Raw genomic sequence first — 20,771 nt, 5'->3', positions numbered from 1 at the left:
TTAGCACATGGTAGCGTAAGCTGGTTAAGGCCACACCCCCACCCTCCACCTTGCCCCGCCTCTCTCGTCCTTAAAGCTACAGACACAGGAATGGCACGTCCTAAGTAAAACTCATTGTGGGACTGGCTCATAGTGGCTGAAATTCTGCACCAAGGCTGAATTTTGGGAAACAGATTTCAGATACAGTATTAGGGACCACTTAGGCCTATATAGAAGCATCCAAAAAGCAGCATGTCATGGGACCTTTAAGTATTTTAAGTGTAGGCTGTTATACACGCGCAGTTTTTTTTCTTTTGCCATTTTTTTGGGGGGGGGGGTTTCTAGCTTTTAGTCTAGTTGGATACAAAACTTTAGTTTAAACGACAGTCAAATTAGTCGTAGCGCACATCCCTAGTAAGGACATAGTTAAAATAGTCCATGTGTCATCAGTGGTTCAACTGTAATGTTATGAAGCTACAAGAATACTTTTTGTGCGCAAAGAAAGCAAAAATAGAGCCTTCATTCAACAATTTCTTCTCTTCTGTGTCAAGTCTGCTGCGTGTTTAGGAGATTACCATGACTCGTGAACCACTGATGTCGCATGGACTATTTTAATGATGTCCTTACTATCTTTCTGGGCCTTGAACATTTCAGTTGCATTGTCTCTGCAGGGTCAGAAAGCTCCTGTATTTCATCAAAAATATCTTAATTTGTGTTCCGAACATGAATGAGGGTCTTACAGGTTTGGATTGACTTGAGGGCGAGTAATGACAATTATCATTTTTGGTTAGTTTAAGGACCTAGTTATACCATATTGACACGTTGTTCAAATAGTTTATTCACACATTTTTTAAAACCACAATTTTTCATAGCTACTGAGAAACAGCACTGAACCAAGACTTGTTAATGACATCCCTTCATAGATTCTTAATTTTCTTGCCTCTCTTACTATTCCTGTCACAAGTATTTCATGTCCTCTGACATGTGACAGTCCGTTCAGTGCTCAATCTCGCTGCTTTCCTCTTGTTGTCTACCCTGCTCAGTTCAGACACGCTGCACTGAGCGCCAGCCTGTCACTCCACTGCTCTAAAGCACATGCCATTTCCAATTTGCTCCTCCCGTGTTCATTCTGCTTTCCTCGATGGCACCGTCCGTCATCCATACATTCAGGCTCAGTCAGCCAATTACCGCACACCATCAAGTCTTGGCCATGTGAAGCGTTTGTTTTATTCTGCGGTATTGTTTATTTTTTAGTCATTCTCAAGATTCACAATTAGTTTCTTGCTTTATTCCAGCACAGTATCAGTTCCCGTCACTTTCGTATGAATACGCTTGCCTTTTCTGAATATCCACTTTTCATTGTAGTGTGCTGGGGACAAAAAAAAAAAATGTAATCAGAAGTAGGCTGAACCTTTTTGCAATGCACAACTAGCACTATATTTAGGAAGTTATTTTGGGAAGTACGTAAGTGCAGTGATGTAACAAAGCAGCTGAAAACTAAGGTAGAGACCGTGCTTTAGAATTAAACCCATTTTTCACATGGCAAACAAAGCACAAGCAGCCATGGCCACACGCTTGTCTATTAACGTGGATATTTTCAATTTGTCGTGCCACCCAGAACAAGCCCTGAACCCTTGTATTTACCGATCCACCCTACCCCTCTGGTAACCAGGCCTACGGTCTCTAGATTATAATGCGGTATCGATTCCTCAGACACACTGCTTCATCCTGAGTGAGCTTTGTTGTTTTTTTATTCTCTCTCTCTCTCCAACCTCTGTCTTCCCAGCCACTCCGGAGCGTGAGTGAAAATGGGTTTCTGATTTCACCATTGCAGCCCTGACCCCATCTCCCTGAACCATTCCTACACTGTTGATTCGTTTCACAAGTAGCCCCCAGCGTCTCTGTGACCACCGCTGCTGTTTTTCCCTAGCTCTCTCTCTCTGTAGATCTAGTTAAGATATCAGCTACTTATCTGCCTGAACAGATGAGCTATTGCCTTGTATGTAGAGATGAACAGATGTCTTACGGATTTATTTTTTGATGATTGACAGCATTAGAGGCTGACCTTTTTTTGTGTGTGTATTTAACAGGTATGATAAGGAAGGACATGCTATGGATGGACAGTCGATGACTGAGTTGAGAGGACCTGGTGGTGGTGGTGGAAACACAAACTGGAAGACCCTGGCGGAAGTCAAGAATGAGCACTTAGGACATGGAGACAAAGTATGTAGCCCACACATTTAAGATTGGCCTCAAATTAATCAAAAAAAATTTTCCCCCATTTTTATTTTTTATTTTTGAGAAGAGAACACACTAGAATAGACTTCCAAACAATTACGCAATTACATTTTAATTTTATTTACATTTATTTATATAATATTTACATGAAATTAAGTTTAAATCTCTATAAAAAATAAATATTTTTATAGGGGTCTCGTCATGAGGAATCAAATCTTTCTGGCCTAAAAAGATCATCTTTTCAATTGGCTCATTCTAAAATAGCGAATTTCTAAAATCAGAAACCTAAAACACTTGACTGCCCACATTTAAACATTAACAGTGCTTATTATAATGTAGAATATGGCAAACTTCTATACACATAGCGAAACTGCAGCAATGAATGGTCTGTTTAATTCTAAGGGGCACAGAGAGGGTGGAAAATGGCCATATCAAAATGACTAGTTTTGGTGCAAAAAAAAAAAAGCTAACAAGATGAAAACAAGGAATTCCTTGTCTTGTGGAGCATCACTTTATTAGGGCGTCTCATTGTCTGTTCATCTGATTAGTTGTAATCAGTCGGTCCTGCGTGACACGTGTTCTGAAACAAAAGAGACAGGGATGCAGTCATTTAGCTACACTGTTACTTTTCTCTCTGCTCATTAATCACTCATTGTAATGCCCTTCCCATCTTCCCAAGGTGTGTGCTTAAGCATTACTCACATTCAGCACTGGAGATGGAGAATGGAGATTAGCAGGACTCCATTTACTAAGCCTAATAATTAAGAGATTATACTGGAGATAAGCTGCATAATAAAGCTGACCTTGTCTGCTGTCTATTTTTGTTTTTTCTGGCGTATATGGAGGAGTAGGTATGTCGTGATACCAGTGTTTTAATAGTTGATACCAGTACTAGAGATTATATTATATTAATTGGCAATCATAGGTGACAGTTTCAATACCACAGCAAAAGAATTTAAAGGGGAGGTTGATTTTGCGTTTTCACTTTTTAACGTTAGTGTGTAATGTTGCTGTTTGAGCATAAACAATATCTGCAAAGTTGCAGCGCTGAAAGTTCAATGCAAACAGAGATATTTTTTTTTTTAATTCTGGAAGTTTAATGCCTACAAAAACGGCTGGTAAGGGACTACAACGAACTACTTCCCGGGTCCGATATGTCACAGACCCAGATAAACCCCGTCCCCAGGAACATGTAACAAAGGGGTGCAATGAACAATTAAAAATTTAGTGTGGTGTGTGTTTGTGGGCGCATCACTGATTTGTTGACTCCTCCCTCCTTTTGTGACGGGTGTCAATGTATCTGGCTGCTAGTAAAATACAATCTTGTTTTTCACCTAATAAATATTGAAGTTGTTTTCTTGTTTAACATTTTGAAGTCAGTTTGACGTTTCAAATTTGGGATAAAATGTCTTTCTAATTTCTTCATAGTTAGGGCAGCTGGTGAGGAAGTGTTGCTCTGTCTCCACTTCCCCATGGGTACAGTATGGGCAGATGTGGCTCTCTTTGGGCAGCCAGTGCTGTCGATATATCTGCCCGTCTCTATAGTCAGAGTATGTCTGCTCAGTCTGTACCTCGTCATTTGTCTTCTTAGTTTACAATCTTTCACTGTACGCAGATATTCTGCAGTTGTGTAATCCCTATTTAGGGCCAAATAACTTTCAAGTTTACTTTGTTTTTCTGTTGTTTCTTTCCAATAGGTTAGATAATCTTCTTTTTGTGCTTTTATAATTTGGTTGGGCCGAATTTTGTGGATTAATATTTCAGTGTCCTGATGCTGGATGTTGTTAGTCATGTTAGTCATGTTAGTCTGTTTTTGCAGCTTCAGGACCATCTGAATCAGGGGACTTTTTTCAGGGTTCACTTCATGGTTTTTAAGGGCTTTAAAATGGTAAGAGTTGGGGTCGCTCATTTTTAAGTGTTTCCAAAATTGAATGGCTTGTTTCTCAATGTGCATTAGTAGAGGGTATTGGCCTAATTCTGCCCTGTATGTGTTGTTCGGTGTGTTCCTCTGTACTCTGAGGATGCTCTTACAGAACTCAGCATGCAGGGTTTCGATCTGATTTTTGTCCCATTTTTCAAATTCGTGATTTAGGAGAGGACCCCACACTTCTCTGCCATATAATGCAATAATAGGTTCTATGACTGATTGGAATATTTTGAGCCAGATTCTAATTGGTACTTCAATTTGGATAGATTTTTTGATGGCATAAAAGGCCCTTCTTGCTTTCTCTTTCAGTTCATTCAATGCCAAACTTAGCTTACCAGTTGCACTTATTTTCAGCCCGAGGTATGTGTAGTTTGTGGCATATTCAGTTTTGGTCGTACTAAGGGTGAAATTGTCTCTCTCCCTTAAGTCTGGGTCTTTTCTGGAATGTTAGTACTTTAGTTTTGTTAGGATTAATAGTCAGGGCTCAGGTCTGACAGAACTTGTGCAGGATGTCTAGGTTCTGTTGTAGACCCTCTTCTGTTGGAGACAGCAGAACCAGATCATCTGCAAACAGCAAGAACTTTATTTTGGAGTCATGTAGTCCAATTATACAGGTGAATCTCAATAAATTAGAATGTCGTGGAAAAGTTCATTTATTTCAGTAATTCAACTCAAATTGTGAAACTCGTGTACTAAATAAATTCAATGCACACAGACTGAAATAGTTTAAGTCTTTGGTTCTTTTAATTGTGGTGATTTTTGCCTCACATTTAACAAAAACCCACCAATTCACTATCTCATCAAATTAGAATATGGTGACATGCTAATCAACTCAAAACATCTGCAAAGGTTTCCTGAGCCTTCAAAATGGTCTCTCAGTTTGGTTCACTAGGCTACACAATCATGGGGAAGACTGCTGATCTGACAGTTGTCCAGTAGACAATCATTGACACCCTTCACAAGGAGGGTAAGCCACAAACATTCATTGCCAAAGAAGCTGGCTGTTCACAGAGTGCTGTATCCAAGCATGTTAACAGAAAGTTGAGTGGAAGGAAAAAGTGTGGAAGAAAAAGATGCACAACCAACCAAGAATTTGGGTGAACTTCACAAGGAATGGACTGAGGCTGGGGTCAAGGCATCAAGAGCCACCACACACAGACGTGTCAAGGAATTTGGCTACAGTTGTCGTATTCCTCTTGTTAAGCCACTCCTGAACCACAGACAACATCAGAGGCGTCTTACCTGGGCTAAGGAGAAGAACTGGACTGTTGCCCAGAGTCCTCTTTTTAGATGAGAGCAAGTTTTGTATTTCATTTGGAAACCAAGGTCCTAGAGTCTGGAGGAAGGGTGGAGAAGCTCATAGCTCAAGTTGCTTGAAGTCCAGTGTTAAGTTTCCACAGTCTGTGATGATTTGGGGTACAATGTGATCTGCTGGTGTTGGTCCATTGTGTTTTTTGAAAACTAAAGTCACTGCACCCGTTTACCAAGAAATTTTGGAGCACTTCATGCTTCCTTCTGCTGACCTGCTTTTTAAAGATGCTGATTTAATTTTCCCGCAGGATTTGGCACCTGCCCACACTGCCAAAAGCACCAAAAGTTGGTTAAATGACCATGGTTTTGGTGTGCTTGACTGGCCAGCAAACTCACCAGACCTGAACCCCATAGAGAATCTATGGGGTATTGTCAAGAGGAAAATGTTTATTTATTTACGTAATATTCTTGTTTGGTTGTAGAGGATTTATTAAAGGAATGTTATTGTTGGGTTAATAACATTGACATTAACCTTTGAGATTATTGATGTGTTTACGCGTCGTATATTTTTCCTATTTTTCTATGGCACTTGCCATATTGGTACCATTGTTTTTCAAGGGTCTTTATTTATTTATTTTATAGCTGAGAACATGAGTTAAGCATAATAAATAAATATATATATATATATATATATATATATATATATCAGGGCTCGACATTAACGCTTGCCCGGGACAAGTGAATATTTTGGACGGGCAAGTGAAAGAGAAATTTACTTGCCCAATCGGACAAGTAACTTAAAGTCAATACCAAAAACAATAATAACTGCCTTTATTTGTGATATAGCCTTTGTTATAGGGGTGTGCGATTTTATATATCGTTTGCGATAATTTCGTAATTGTTGTTTTAACGAGTATATTGCAAGAATCAAACAAAGAGTGCACGCATAATTACGTAAAGTCATCTAGGTTAGACTAGCTCACGTGCATTCTTTCACTGCATGATTCAGTATTACAATTACAATGCATGAAGAATGATCAGAAAATTCAAGACATGGGGGAGGAAAACGTATGCATTTATATCATTTCATATAATTAATATCACACGAAGATCGAACGCCATTTTATTTTTTTTGCTTCAAAAATCATCATGATTACAAATGTGATAACAGTTCAATAAACAAGAAGTTAACATTAAGAGACTTACGTTTTAGACACCATATTGCCTGTTTTTGCTCTATTCACCAACAAAAATAACTTAAATAACAAAAAAAGCGCTGCTTTGCGTCTCTGAGCAACATGACGGTGTTTTGTGCCTGAATGAATCAACCGTTTAAATGATTCGGTTCAGTCGCAATGACTCACTTAATAACAGTGACTTGATGCCACCTGCTGGTGGTTTTAATTTCACATTTACAGTATTTAAAAAAAAAAAAAAAAAAAAAAAAACAATTATAATAATTTCAAATATCAGTATTCAACATTTTATGTATCAAAACATTATTTATTCATTTGTAACTGCAGGTTAAAGCTAATAAGTAAATATTAGCATCTTATTTTTAAGTTTACTATAAAATAATTGTATTTGTATTTAATTCTAACTTTATTTTAAAATATAATAGTATTATCACACTTCATTATTTTGTTCATTATTTCATTTAAAAAGAAAAATCTAAATAAACTAAATGTGTTTTGTATAACTACAATAAATAATAATATTTATAACTCAATTTAACTTAATTTTTTCTCTCCGGGCAAGTAACTTTTATACTCGGAAAAGTATGTATATGTATGTATATATATATATATTATTTTTTGTCAAGTCATGAACTATAGCTGATAATCTTTTTTATCGGGTGGTAATATTAAAGAGGGATGTCCAGAAAAGAGAGATAAATGACAAGCTTACCAGGTGTAGCACAACAATGAAAAACAGAGGGACTGCAGAATGAAGCCACAATAACAGATGAGTATGTGAAAAATGGGAAGATGGTTTTTAGTCAGAAATCAATTATTTAAGCAGAGAGAAAACGAGTCTTTTTTTTTTTTTTTTTCTCTGCATTATAAATTTCTGAAGTATGTGATTTAGACACTGGGTGTTGCGTGATACTGCTGTTGAACACTGCATTATTAGTCAAGTGTGGTTGCAAACCAAAATAGCAGCATGTAAGAATCACACCATAGTATAATAGAGGAAGCATGTAGAATGAAATTAAATCTGGTTGGGGCTTAACAACCCAGACTTTGCCTTCAGTTGATCATGTACATTGGTGAATAAGCTGACAAGCTGTCTATGAGTTAGAGTTATTGCCCAGAATGATACTGAAGTAGCGCATTGGTGGTGTTACACTGGGAAAATGATTTAAGCCTGACTGCAAGTGTTAGGGGTACTTGTGAAAAACGTTACTATTATTTCTAATACCTGGCCCCTAATGGACCAATGGCAAGAATGTTAACCCCGTCAGAGTTTATTCTCTGTGACACAATCTACTCATGCCCTCACCCTATCTGCTCTATTGGAACACAAGGTTAGGCTGCTAAAAGCTCACAGCCCATTGTCTTTAACGACGCTCCTCGCAAAAAAAAAAAAAAAACTGTTTGTGTCTTAGTTTTCTGTCCCATGTTGCCAGAATGAAATGTCTTGTCAAAGTTATTGGAAGGGAATTTTAAAATTGATTTCCAGGCCTGGAGAAGTAAGGGATATTTCTGTAGTGAATGAAGACTTTTTTTTTTCTTTTCTTTTGTTAAATTCATTTTTAAAAGATTTAATCAACAAGGAATTGTGCTTTTGGAAATCTTTTAAAAAATGTTTTAAATTCTTATTTGGTATGAAAAGCTGAAATCAGAAAACCAATAGAAATACATTGATCAAAAGGTATGGAAATCGCATTGGGAATAGAAAACAAGTTATTATTCATGTTTGATTGAGTGAATGGTACTTTAACATCTGAATTTTATCTATCTGTTTTAATAGAATGAAAGAAATGATTTTGCTCTGACACTACTCTATCTTGTAAAAAAAAAAAAAGCAAAAAGTAAACTTGTCAGCCGTATTGACTGGCAACTAGAAAAATATTCTGCTCTGCACCCTCTGTGAGGACCCATTCATCTACCAAACGAATGTGACACTAATTACATAGGTATTTACTGGATTAATTATTGTATTTCAGAGAGGCGGAAATGTTCAGAGGGAATTTTTGTTGTTGCTAAGTGAAATGACAGTAATTTACGGGGATATTTCACTTATTGAATAGCAGGCATTTTTTCTGTCTGCTTTCTGCCTTTGTCGTTCACATTTCCCGGGAGGCTTTTTATTTATTTGAAATGACACATAATATCAATTCCAGCCCTTTGAGAAGTTAATTGGGGTCGAATTCTCAAAGCGAAACAATTGGGTGGTCAGCAGTAAACCTGTTAGAAGAGAAATCAATTACAGTAGTAACACGTTTTTGCCATTTGTTGTTTTCATATCCCATTTCCTTAGAAAATATGGGGTTAAGACTTTGCTAGAGGCTCTGTATAGATTATAGTCCAAAGAGAGATGATAAATCCACTGTGAGCTGAATTCTCGGTTCTCGGAAAGGCAAAGTGTCCTTTTTTGCATTTCATTAAGAGTCAATTTTACAGCATAAATATGAATCAAGCCCCGATTTTCTGAGGAGTGTGAGTTTCTTAAGCCCACTGTAGGTCATTGCAGAAGTATCTAATTTTAGTGCTTTCATCAACACCATTGCCACCAGGGTAAGCATGGGTGCCATGTGTGCTTGTGTAGGAAAGTTTATATTTGGTTTAATGTTTCTCCAGAGCCTTGTGAAGAGCAGATTCATGCTCATGTCCAGCCACTGACCCCTTTTTCACCCTGTAATCCGCAATCTCCTGTGTCTGTCCTCAATCTTATTTCTTGATGTGTGTAAAACATTAAGGTGCCCTTAGCTGACTCAAGACTGTTTAACCTCCTTTCTCTTTTCACCCTCAAACACGCAATTCTTCTTTTATTTGAACCCCCCTCTACGTTCTAGATTATGTATCTTCCATAAAAAGGCTACAGAATAGGACCTGAAAGTGCATATTTTATTCTCTATTCATTGTGTAAGTATTCCAACCCTGTAACCTGTTTAAATCAATTCTAAAATAAGATTTTAAACAAAAAATCCAAAACAAACAAAGCATTGTAAAATTCACAAACCTGGTACAAATATTGATATTTAAGCTATCAGTAAGTTTTGTAATGTTTAGGACTAAATGATGGTTTGTAAATGTATTTTCCATGAATTAAAGAAATACTTGTTTGACTTTTTTTTTTTTCTTGCAATAACATTGATAACAGGGTTGAATGGTTGAGCTTGATCAATGTAGTTAACATTTATTTAAAAAATAGATATTTCAGATGCAAAAAATAACAGCCTTTATTCTGTTATGTTAGATACTAGTTTATCTGACATGATTCTCACAACAAAACATGGTGTCTGTGCCTCCAAGGCTTTCAGAAAAATGATAGGGATACCAGAGTGTAAAGTCTTCGCAGGAAGTGCCAACTGCACAAAATAATTCCTAGTATGGCTGTGTCTCCCTTTTCATCTCTAGCCCCAGTGGCTGTGCACTTCCTGTCCTCCCATTGTCTCTTCTGCATACATTTAGCACAGAGCCTTTGACCTCCCCTCCAGGTGCTCTACGGCTGCTGTTTCCCTTCAGCCCCTTTCAGAAGCCCTTTTAATGTTTATGCATGTCCTCTGTTTTGCATATACCACTTTTAAATGAATATAGGCAAGTTTTTTTTGTTTTCCCTTTCTGCTTGGCCTATTTTGCATGCAGGTTGTATTTTTAAACTCTATATATCATGTTATATAAGTTCTGCATCTACCACCCAATAACTTTAGGGATTTATACCATAGAAGTGGTAGTGAGGATGTACAGCATCAGTCAAAACGTTTGGACACACCAACTCCATCTTTATTGTTGTGCAAAATAGTAATAAACTGCTACGGTGTTTAATAGAATCAGGTTTATTTTGCAGAAACAGTACTGATGTCAATGGTCTTCTCTTCCCAGGCTGATTATTTCTCTTGCATCGCCACAATAGTCTACATCCGTAAAGAGAACTGCTTGTATCAGGCTTGTCCCAGTAAAGACTGCAACAAGAAGGTGGTGGACCAGCAGAATGGCATGTACCGCTGTGAGAAATGCGACAAAGAGTTCCCCGACTTCAAATATCGTCTCATGCTCTCGGTAAGGGACTTGCCCTTGGCTCTCCTGCCCCTTCTGAAATAACACATCAAGCTCCAGTCAGTATTCTCTGGTTGTCCCATCCCCTTAAAATAGTCATTTCTGAAGTGAATTGGTAACAGAGTTAGTTGCTGTTTTCTTGCTCTAAATGCATTGTTCATCTGAGGCCACTTTCTGTTTTGCCTTTTATCAGCTCAGACTGTTTTTTTAAATTTTTATTAATTGCTCCTTTTTGTATTTAAAGCTGCATCTCGAATTCCAGGGCAGGATAGAAATGGGCGAATAAATCTTGCTGCTGGTCTGCAGCCAAAAATGTTGTAAAAATAGAAACCTTAAAATGTAAAACTCCATTTAGACTCCATTTGGCTCCAGCATCCAGACATGTAGAAATAAGTCAATTTCTCTTGTTTTTCATCCCATCTACAGAGCACATTGCTGTCTTTAATACTGGACCTGATGTGCATGGCCACTCATTTTTCAGATCTTCACACAATTTTTTTAATTCATTCTGGCCTGTATCTGTTGGACGTGACTTCTAGCCAACTAGGAGTGAAATGATTGTTTTGTGCTTTTTATTAATTGTCCTTTGTCAGGCCAACATTGCTGATTTTGGAGACAACCAATGGGTGACTTGCTTTCAGGACAGTGCTGAGACCCTCCTGGGCCAAAACTCAGGTTATCTCGGCCAACTCAAGGACTCGGTGAGTTTCTTCTACCAGTGTGCTTCTCATTCATTCTTTTTTCTACATTTTCCATTCGTGTGCTACATGAAAGTGTGGCCTCAAGGATTGGCCAGCGTATTACAAAGACGTTTTCAGAAGCAGCACATTGTGTATGAATTGGAGTTCTTTCTGTGGTATGTTTATGAAATAGGCTTTTAAGCCCAAGGATTTTTAACAAGGTCTTACTCCAAGAGGTTGATTCAATCTCTCATGGAGTGTTCTATATTAAGAGACAAACAATGTTCTTTTACAATGTGTTGTTTGTAATCCTCTTATATTATTGTATTGCCTTGCTTCTACAGAACGAATCTGCATTTGATGAGGTCTTTCAGCATGCAAACTTCAATACTTTTGTCTTCCGGAACAGAGTGAAGCTGGAGACCTACAATGTAAGTTTATCAGAAAATATCTCAGGGGCCCTTCCGCATGTGGTCTATGGTGGTACAGCAGGTTGTCTACCAGTTACAGTTTGATCTCACACTAATTTATGAAAAATTATATTGTATTTAAAAAAAAAAAAAAGAATGCGTAAGGTTGACTTTAGCCAAAGTTCAGCTGAATGTTTGGGGTCAACAAGATGTTTCTCATTTAAGAAATTACCTTTTATTCAGAAAATATGCATTAAATTGATCAAAAGTGATAGTAAATGCTGTTACAAAATGTTTTTTTTTTTTTTTAATTTCTATTGAGAGTCCTGAAAAAGTTTTTCAGAAAATTGGCATATTATATTGATTTCTGAAGGATCGTGTCACGTAAGAAACTGCTGAAAATTAAGCTTTGCCATCACAGGAATAAATGACATTTTAAAAGGTAGTCCTGATAGAAAACAGTAATATTGTGAAATTCTAATTTAAAATAATTAATTTCTAGTCAATAAATGCAGCAATTGATGCTCATAATATACTTTTTTTTTTTTTTTTTTACTTTCGAAGAGTAATGTACATAAATACATGCACATTATTATAGACTGTGTAAAATGTAACGTGTTTTATGCATCGTGTAACAAACTACTCCATCTCTCTCTCCACCAAAGGGGTCTTTGGCTTGAAAAATGTTGAAGATCCCTTTCTCTTTTTTTTGTTACTTTCTAAGCCAAAATATTTAGCTGAAATTGCATACAAAACAGGGATGGAGGAATCTTTGAACAAAGTTGAACAAAATGTGTATATTACAATGTTTTTTGCACGTTTTGATGTGATTGAGATTTATGGAAATTGACACAGCATCTCTGCCTCCCCGTCCATCACAGCGCTGCTGATGAAAATTGCTCTGCGCCTTGTTCGTTCTCCGCATGACATGCTACACGAGAGCAGTGTGAGAACCACGTTGACAGATTAGCTGTGAATATTGAGGATGTTTGTGTTGTTTCTGTGAACCTGAAGCCAAGAACTCAACCTACTCCATTTGCCTGCTCACAAACCTAATGCAAAGAACATCTCAGCATTTTCTTTCATCACCTTCTTTCTTGTTATCGGAGTTGAGATTCACGTTACTTCTCAAAATTCAAATTAACTCCATTTCATATTAGCTACATATAATTTATAGCTTTAAATTGGCTAGCTTATTTCTTTAATCGAGTTAGGCATATAGCAGTGCTGCAGTCAGTCTCTGTGTAATGCGATTTATTATTCTGCAGGGAAATTAGTATGCATCTAAAATGCTGTATCAGTATCCGAATTCCCAGCCATCACATTGCTGGAGATCGTTAAATTACATGTTCAGATAATGAAATCAGAATACAAGGCCACAGTCAGCACTGGGGAAGGTCACCTTTAACTTGGGTGTATGAAAATATGGATCTTCTCAGGGTTAGATTCTCCAGGTATAGACGTGAAGAGTACAAGTTAGGAGTAAACTGTCCTCAGTTTTATTAAAGGGTTGGTTCACCCCAAAATGAAAATGCTGTCATTAATTACTCACCCTCATGTCGTTCTAAACCCGTAAGACCTTCGTTCATCTTCGTAACACAAAAAGATGTTTTTGATGAAATCGGAGAGAAAGATCAGACTAAATGGAGGCCATTTCTTACTATAAAGTCAAGTCATGATTGAATAAATACAACCAGGATTTGCCTATTCATTAAAAAAAAAAAAAAAATGAGGGGAGATTTTCCAAACCTGGGAAATTATTCAAAAATATAAAATCCTGAAAGTTATGGGAATTTTAGCTGTATTCATTAGTTGGAAATGTGGGGCAGATGATTATTAATTGTTAATTATTTATTATTCATACTTTAATTTGGAAAATCAGAGGTATTGGGAACCCTGTAGAATAAATGTATGTAGAAACTCACATAATTGGAACACTTGTTTTGATAATTACTATTATTATTTAGAATAACCCAGATGTCAGTACAAATTTATGTGTACAGAAGTTGTGAATCACACGGGTGTGTGAAACTTTTCTGTACGCATAACACTTTATGCAATTAGTGAATGAGACCAGTGAACCCAAAAGTAGTATTTAGATGTTTTCCTGCCTCTTAATCGAGATTAAACCTAACAAATCTTCCTTTTGGTTCCAGTTTGAAATCTTCTGCAGATGATCTAGTTGTAATTGAGACAAGTAAGCTGAAGTTAATAGAAATCGGTCTTATTTCATAGTCATTAAATGTTAGCCAAATAGTATGCACTAATTTGTTTGCTATTAGATTGCTGTTCATCTTTTTCAGTACTGCTCTGTCTGTGTTAAAATAACTACAGGCTGTTTGGTGGTGATTTTGTGGAGGCTTTTGAATATGTTACGGAGCATCATTTGTCATAAACAATTACAGGTTATGAACTTTTGCTTTACAACACAGTCCAGTGCTCATAGAGCACTGATGTGGACTACCTGGGTTCTAGGAAGATATGTCCAGGGTTCATCTCTGAGAAATATGCTGTCAGTAGTTTGAAGCTGAAATATTTTTGGTTTGTTAGGTTTGATGCCATCAAGGACTGAAAAGGAAGATTAAATCTGCAAATGACTAATACAAGATTGCTGAAATTTGGTGTAGGATTGTGCCCATCATCTGCATGCAGCTTTAAAGATTGTGCTAGACCTAGTTCTGCAATGCCAAAACAACAACATCTTCAAAATGCTGCTTATGCAGTTCCATTTGATTGTTTTTGCATCCTGTGGGTCTTAATGGGAATTATTTTATTAAAGTTTATTAATGTATGGCAGATTTACATTTAATCTGCCCTTTGTCTCTGAGGCAATATCACATTAAAAGATGTTTAATGCCTGCAGTTGTGGCTAAATAGGTTTTTAGGTTAAACTAATGGTGTTAGGAGTTTCCACAGGGGTCATTAGAAAATACTCATAATTTTTCCAAAATTGTGAGTTTAGTCTAGTCTATTTACAGGTTATTCTTAGCTCGTGCCTCTTCACCACTTTTTTTCCCCTCCCAAGATCATTCCTTGTTTATACAGTCAGGTCCATAAATATTGGGACATCGACACAATTCTAACATTAACATTCAAATGAAACGAACAAGATGTTCTTTAACTGCAGACTGTCAGCTTTAATTTGAGGGTATTTACATCCAAATCAGGTGAACGGTGTAGGAATTACAACAGTTTGCATATGTGCCTCCCACTTGTTAAGGGACCAAAAGTAATGGGACAATTGGCTTCTCAGCTGTTCCATGGCCAGGTGTGTGTTATTCCCTCATTATCCCAATTACAATGAGCAGATGAAAGGTCCAGAGTTCATTTCAAGTGTGCTATTTGCATTTGGAATCTGTTGCTGTCAACTGTCAAGATGAGATCCAAAGAGCTGTCACTATCAGTGAAGCAAGCCATCATTAGGCTGAAAAAAACACACCCATCAGAGAGATAGCAAAAACATTAGGCGTGGCCAAAACAACTGTTTGGAACATTCTTAAAAAGAAGGAACGCACCGGTGAGCTCAGCAACACCAAAAGACCCGGAAGACCACGGAAAACAACTGTGGTGGATGACCAAAGAATTCTTTCCCTGGTGAAGAAAACACCCTTCACAACAGTTGGCCAGATCAAGAACACTCTCCAGGAGGTAGGTGTATGTGTGTCAAAGTCAACAATCAAGAGAAGACTTCACCAGAGTGAATACAGAGGGTTCACCAGAAGATGTAAACCATTGGTGAGCCTCAAAAACAGGAAGGCCAGATTAGAGTTTGCCAAACGACATCTAAAAAAGCCTTCACAGTTCTGGAACCACATCCTATGGACAGATGAGACCAAGATCAACTTGTACCAGAGTGATGGGAAGAGAAGAGTATGGAGAAGGAAAGGAACTGCTCATGATCCTACACATACCACCTCATCAGTGAAGCATGGTGGTGGTAATGTCATGGCGTGGGTATGTATGGCTGCCCGTGGAACTGGTTCTCTTGTATTTATTGATGATGTGACTGCTGACAAAAGCAGCAGGATGAATTCTGAAGTGTTTCGGGCAATATTATCTGCTCATATTCAGCCAAATGCTTCAGAACTCATTGGACGGCGCTTCACAGTGCAGATGGACAATGACCCAAAGCATACTGCAAAAGCAACCAAAGAGTTTTTGAAGTGGACTGTTATGCAATGGCCAAGTCAATCAATATGCAATGGTAGTCGTGGCCTAATGGTTAGGGAGTTGGGCTTGTAACCCAAAGGTTGCTGGTTTGATTCTCGCGCCGGCAGGAATTGAAGGTGGGGATTGTGAATAAACAGCACTCTCTCCACCTTTGATACCATGACTGAGGTGCCCTTGAGCAAGGCACTGAACCCCTAATTGCTCCCCGGGCGCTGGAGCAAGGCTGCCCACTGCTCCGGGTGTGTGTTCACTGTGTGTGTGTGCACTTGGATGGGTGTGCACTTGTTCACTGCTGTGTTTGCACTTGGATGGGTTAAATGCAGAGCACCATTTCGAAGACAAAACTTCATTGTCTGAAGACAAAACTCTTGCAGGCCTCTACTGCAAGACGGTTGCAGTAGAGGCCTGGCAGAGCATCACCAGGGATGAAACCCAGCGTCTGGTGATGTCTATGCGTTCCAGACTTCAGGCTGTAATTGACTGCAAAGGATTTGCAACCAAGTATTAAAGAGTGAAAGTTTGATTTATGATTATTATTCTGTCCCATTACTTTTGGTCCCTTAACAAGTGGGAGGCACATATGCAAACTGTTGTAATTCCTACACCGTTCACCTGATTTGGATGTAAATACCCTCAAATTAAAGCTGACAGTCTGCAGTTAAAGCACATCTTGTTCGTTTCATTTGAAATCCATTGTGGTGGTATATAGAGCAAAAAATGTTAGAATTGTCGATGTCCCAATATTTATGGACCTGACTGTACATGCTTCATAATTATAACTCGAAATACTTGCTGCTGATTTGTGCTTAAAAATAGGAACAGTTCATATTCAAACTGAAAATATTCATTCCCTTAGGAGACCTTACAACTACTTTTGGATGAGGATGAGTTGTAAAATTTGGGGACATGGATGCTAATCCTTTTTGTTTTGTCTTCATAGGACGAATCGCGCATTAAAGTGACAGTGGTGGACGCGAAGCCAGTTGACCACAGAGAATACAGCAAACGGCTGATCATCAACATAAGGAAGTTGGCGGCACAGTAGAAGAACTGACAGTGTTACAAAGAACAAAACCCAACAAAGCCATTGTGTGGAACTTTTGAGTTACTTATAGTATCGTGCATACTAATTGTATAGCATCTCTGAAGTCTCTTTTTTTTATGCTTTTCTTTAGTTTCTTTTTTCCTCCATTTTGTATTTCAGTCAGTAATTTCACAATAGCTTTTTCAAAAACGCCAAGATCAGATTAGCTTGTGCTGTTGTCCCAGGGTTGACTGATTGGAAAGGGCCTGAAGTTCTTTAGAAATTGCTGACGTATTTTGTGAAGTGAAGATTGTAGAAGAGACAAATTGAGAAAGAAATGGACTTGGAGTTTGGAGAATTATAAATCAGTGCACATTCAGGGGTCTGCTGCCGTGATTTAGGTCGGCTAGAGAAAAGTACAACCCCTGTCTCTGTAAGAATGCCTGGACCAAACCTGCAGAACATTGATAAACCTATTCACACTCATGCTTACCAGGCACACACTGTATTTATATAGATATAACTGTATGTCTCTTATACAAATAATAAAGCTGTTTGTGTTCTCAAGTCTCTGTTTGTGGTTTTTTTTTGGTTCTGTTTTTTCTGCTTCATAAGTATTAACAAACACCATGTTATATGCATCATAAGTAGTGCCTTTAGCTGTAAACTTCTCAATTTTAATAAATTACCTGGATATAATGAATGAATAAAGTGCTAGACATTCTCATTTAAGATCCTATCAATATTATTTACATTTTTTTATTGACTTGGTGTTCCACCAGTGTTCAGTGTCACGTTTATAAGGATTATTACAACAATTTGTTTATTATAATACATTATGATGTATAGGGTTAAATGTAAATTAGCTAAATTACATAACCAATGTGCAGTCTTAACTGAATCAAGACATGATTTAATTTGGAATATTAGAATATCAGATTATTAATAAAAAATAAAAAATGACATTCTGTAAAATACTGTACTGTGCTGCTTACTGGGGTCCAATTACTTTTAGCAAACCATAAAACAAGCTTTAAAAAAAACTCGAGGAAGGGATTTTTGAGCGCTTTTCTATGGAAGCCGTTTCCGCCACTGAATAATAATAAAAAAAAGGTTATTGCGTTATAAACTCGCAATTCTGAGAAATGAAATCAAAATTGTGAGTTTGTATCACGCAATTATGAGAAAAAAAGTCCGAATTGTGAGATAAAAAGCAGCAATAACCTTTTTTATTTTTCATTCAGTGGCGGAAACGGGCTTCCATACTTTCCCTACTGTTTCATTTGAAGTGTGTCGTTTATGATGCAGTCATGCAGACCTTCTATATAACACTACCTTATAAAGTGTTGCCTTCTGAGTTCGGCCACTATTCACCTGGAGTGTGTAAGTTCTATTTGAAGATTGTGTCTTGGCGAATCTCTTGAAGTCTGGTTCTCTGGGCTTTCAGAGGAGAACAGCAGTGAGACTGTTGTTGTTCTTCTCTCCCATTACGTCTACCGAATACTAAAAGACATCTCTATAAAGGCCCCAGTCCCCTTAAAACGGTTTGTTTCGGCCTATCGCTGTCTGATAATAGCCTCTTCTGGTGAAATCCCCCAGCAGCAAACACACAACACGATATAAACACCGTTCTAGCGCACTGTTCACATCAGAGGTGCTTTGTTGTGCGTGAAGGCCAAACAGCTTGTTTTCCTTTTATCCTTTTTTTCTTTCTTCGTCACCCCACCTTGGCACATCCTTCATTTCTTAATTTCTGCTGTGAATTGTAGTTTTGAGTGGCATTATTTCTGTTCTTAGTTGATGAATCTGTTCATCGGCTCTGACCCACGTGTTTAGCGCGAGGTGAAGCACTGGAACGCTAGTCATGGCGATTCACGCTCATAAATTTAGAGACATTTGAGTAAAAAAACAAAAACGCCGTATATAAAGTTGGACTGACATGAAAGTGCTTCTATAGCGTCATTTGCTGGTTCATATAAATGCGCCTTAGTCTTCGTGAGGAATAGCGACATAAGGAGCGTTATGTATTTTGTTTAAGCCTCAGGGCAAGTCCAGGCTTGGGATGAAGGCGGGCGCGCAAGGTGCAAATTTGTGCCCCTGGCTATTTTAAGAACAACATTAAAATATGGTTTAATTTTTCTGTCCTTCTTTCTTTCATTTCTTTTTTTTATTTATTTTTATTTTTTATATATGTATGTGTGATATTGACCTCACTTTAGTCAATACTGTGAATATTTCCGTCTGAGGTGCTAGTATTCGGTTCAAATCCAATACAGCCTACAACTGAGCTTGCGTTTCTTCACATTACAAGTTAAGAATTCAATTCCCAGTTGCGTTCATACATCGAAGGCTCACACAAACTGTGCTTTATTATTGTCAATATAATTGACTGCCATAGTGATATACTGTTAATTATGTAGTGCCATTGTGGGAACAATTAAGATCATTATGAATAGGCTATATTTTTTTAATTGACTCAAATTGAACTTAATAGCCTATGCATTAACATTAGTAGGAATATGTAAACATCTTATTTGTCTTCAATAGAGGTGTGGATGATATATTTTTAAATCTTAAACAGCATTTCAAATCTTAAACAGTTCCCAAATTTAAATACAAAGTAAAAAACAAACAAACAAAACAAAAAAACGGCTAGGCACATCACCACAATATAAAAATATAAAACATAAACAAAACTTTTAATTAAATTAATGAATAAATAAAATGAAATAAACATACTGAAATAAAAGCATTTTTATTCCTTTAATTTAACCTACATGCCTCTATATTATATATGAACATTTCTGATTGTGCACAATAAATAAACTTTCATTGTTCTGTTATTTTTGTATTCTTTTGTGACATCTCATTATGAAGCCAAACAGATAAAGGGTTGTCAGCTGCGCTTACCAAAATCTAAACATCCTCAAAAGTGTTATAAATCCATTGAAGTGATAACAACTGAGAAGAGAGTGGCAGAAGTTTCTGCAGGAGGATTATCTCAGACGCCTTGGAGAGAGATGCACTTTGCTATTACCCAGACTACGAAAGGGCTCTTGGCAGGTCTCAGAGCGGCAGATAAAGGCAGATGTGTGTGGTAATGAAGATGCCGGTTTGCCTGGTTGCTTCCCTGGAGCTCGTCCTGCACGGGAGTTGCATTTTGCATTGCACTGAGGCCTTCTGCCCTGATTAAGACCTCAAACGGTGATTTGGCTCAGGGGAGCGATGAAGATTATCTTTTAGGCTCACACTGGTCTAGCCCTGCTTATTGTGACAAGGCTGAGAAGTACAGATAGTGTGCAAAGTGCTCTCATTCTTTCAAATGAAGTTAATGCATACACCTTCTGCACCAAACTTTGACCTTAACTGTAAAGGGCATTTTGAGAATTCAGCTAATATCTTTTCCACTTGCCTTCCTTTAAAGGTGAATTTTGTGGGGGAATAATCCCATCCCAGTTTAATGTGCAAACCTGTAAGTAATCCTGTAAGTAAGCCATTCATAGGTCAACTTACTGAATAGTATAAACATCTGTGTGGTGTGAAAGCCCATTTTTGTCTCAGAGTAAAAAAAAAAAAGTTATAATAAGAAACCTGTAAGATAATTACAAATTTGCATCTCAAAAGTGCAACTTTATTTCTCATAATTGTGACTTTATTTCTCACAATGTGGCTATTTCTTGAAACTGTGACTTTATATTCAGCAGTATTACTGTTTCTTGTATTTTTATTTCCTACATTTTATGTATTTATTTATTTACTTTTTATTTTATTATTTTAAACTGTCCTTTTTATTTTTAACACTTAATTTTATGGATTTATTTTAATAAAATTTCATTTTAAACTTTCGATTTTATTTCATTTTTTACTCTG

General features: G+C 37.3%; 1 protein-coding gene across 1 annotated transcript in view; it reads left to right on the top strand.

Annotated features, from left to right (window-relative positions):
• The window catches only part of rpa1 (replication protein A1), a 36,932-nt gene extending 19,461 nt beyond the window's left edge, over positions 1 to 17,471 (top strand). Inside the window, exons 13-17 of the mRNA XM_058744421.1 lie at positions 2,070 to 2,202; positions 10,444 to 10,620; positions 11,211 to 11,318; positions 11,642 to 11,728; positions 16,818 to 17,471. Of these exons, the coding sequence (XP_058600404.1) occupies positions 2,070 to 2,202; positions 10,444 to 10,620; positions 11,211 to 11,318; positions 11,642 to 11,728; positions 16,818 to 16,922 (610 nt within the window). The 3' untranslated portion in view covers positions 16,923 to 17,471. The remainder of the gene's footprint in view (positions 1 to 2,069; positions 2,203 to 10,443; positions 10,621 to 11,210; positions 11,319 to 11,641; positions 11,729 to 16,817) is intronic.
• Positions 17,472 to 20,771: the final 3,300 nt, after the last annotated feature.

The sequence above is a fragment of the Onychostoma macrolepis genome, chromosome 15, assembly GCF_012432095.1.
Source record: "Onychostoma macrolepis isolate SWU-2019 chromosome 15, ASM1243209v1, whole genome shotgun sequence".
In the NCBI taxonomy this organism is placed as follows: Eukaryota; Metazoa; Chordata; class Actinopteri; order Cypriniformes; family Cyprinidae; genus Onychostoma; species Onychostoma macrolepis.
The sequence above is the reverse complement of the archived record's forward strand: the minus strand, read 5'-3'. Positions and strand labels throughout refer to the sequence as shown.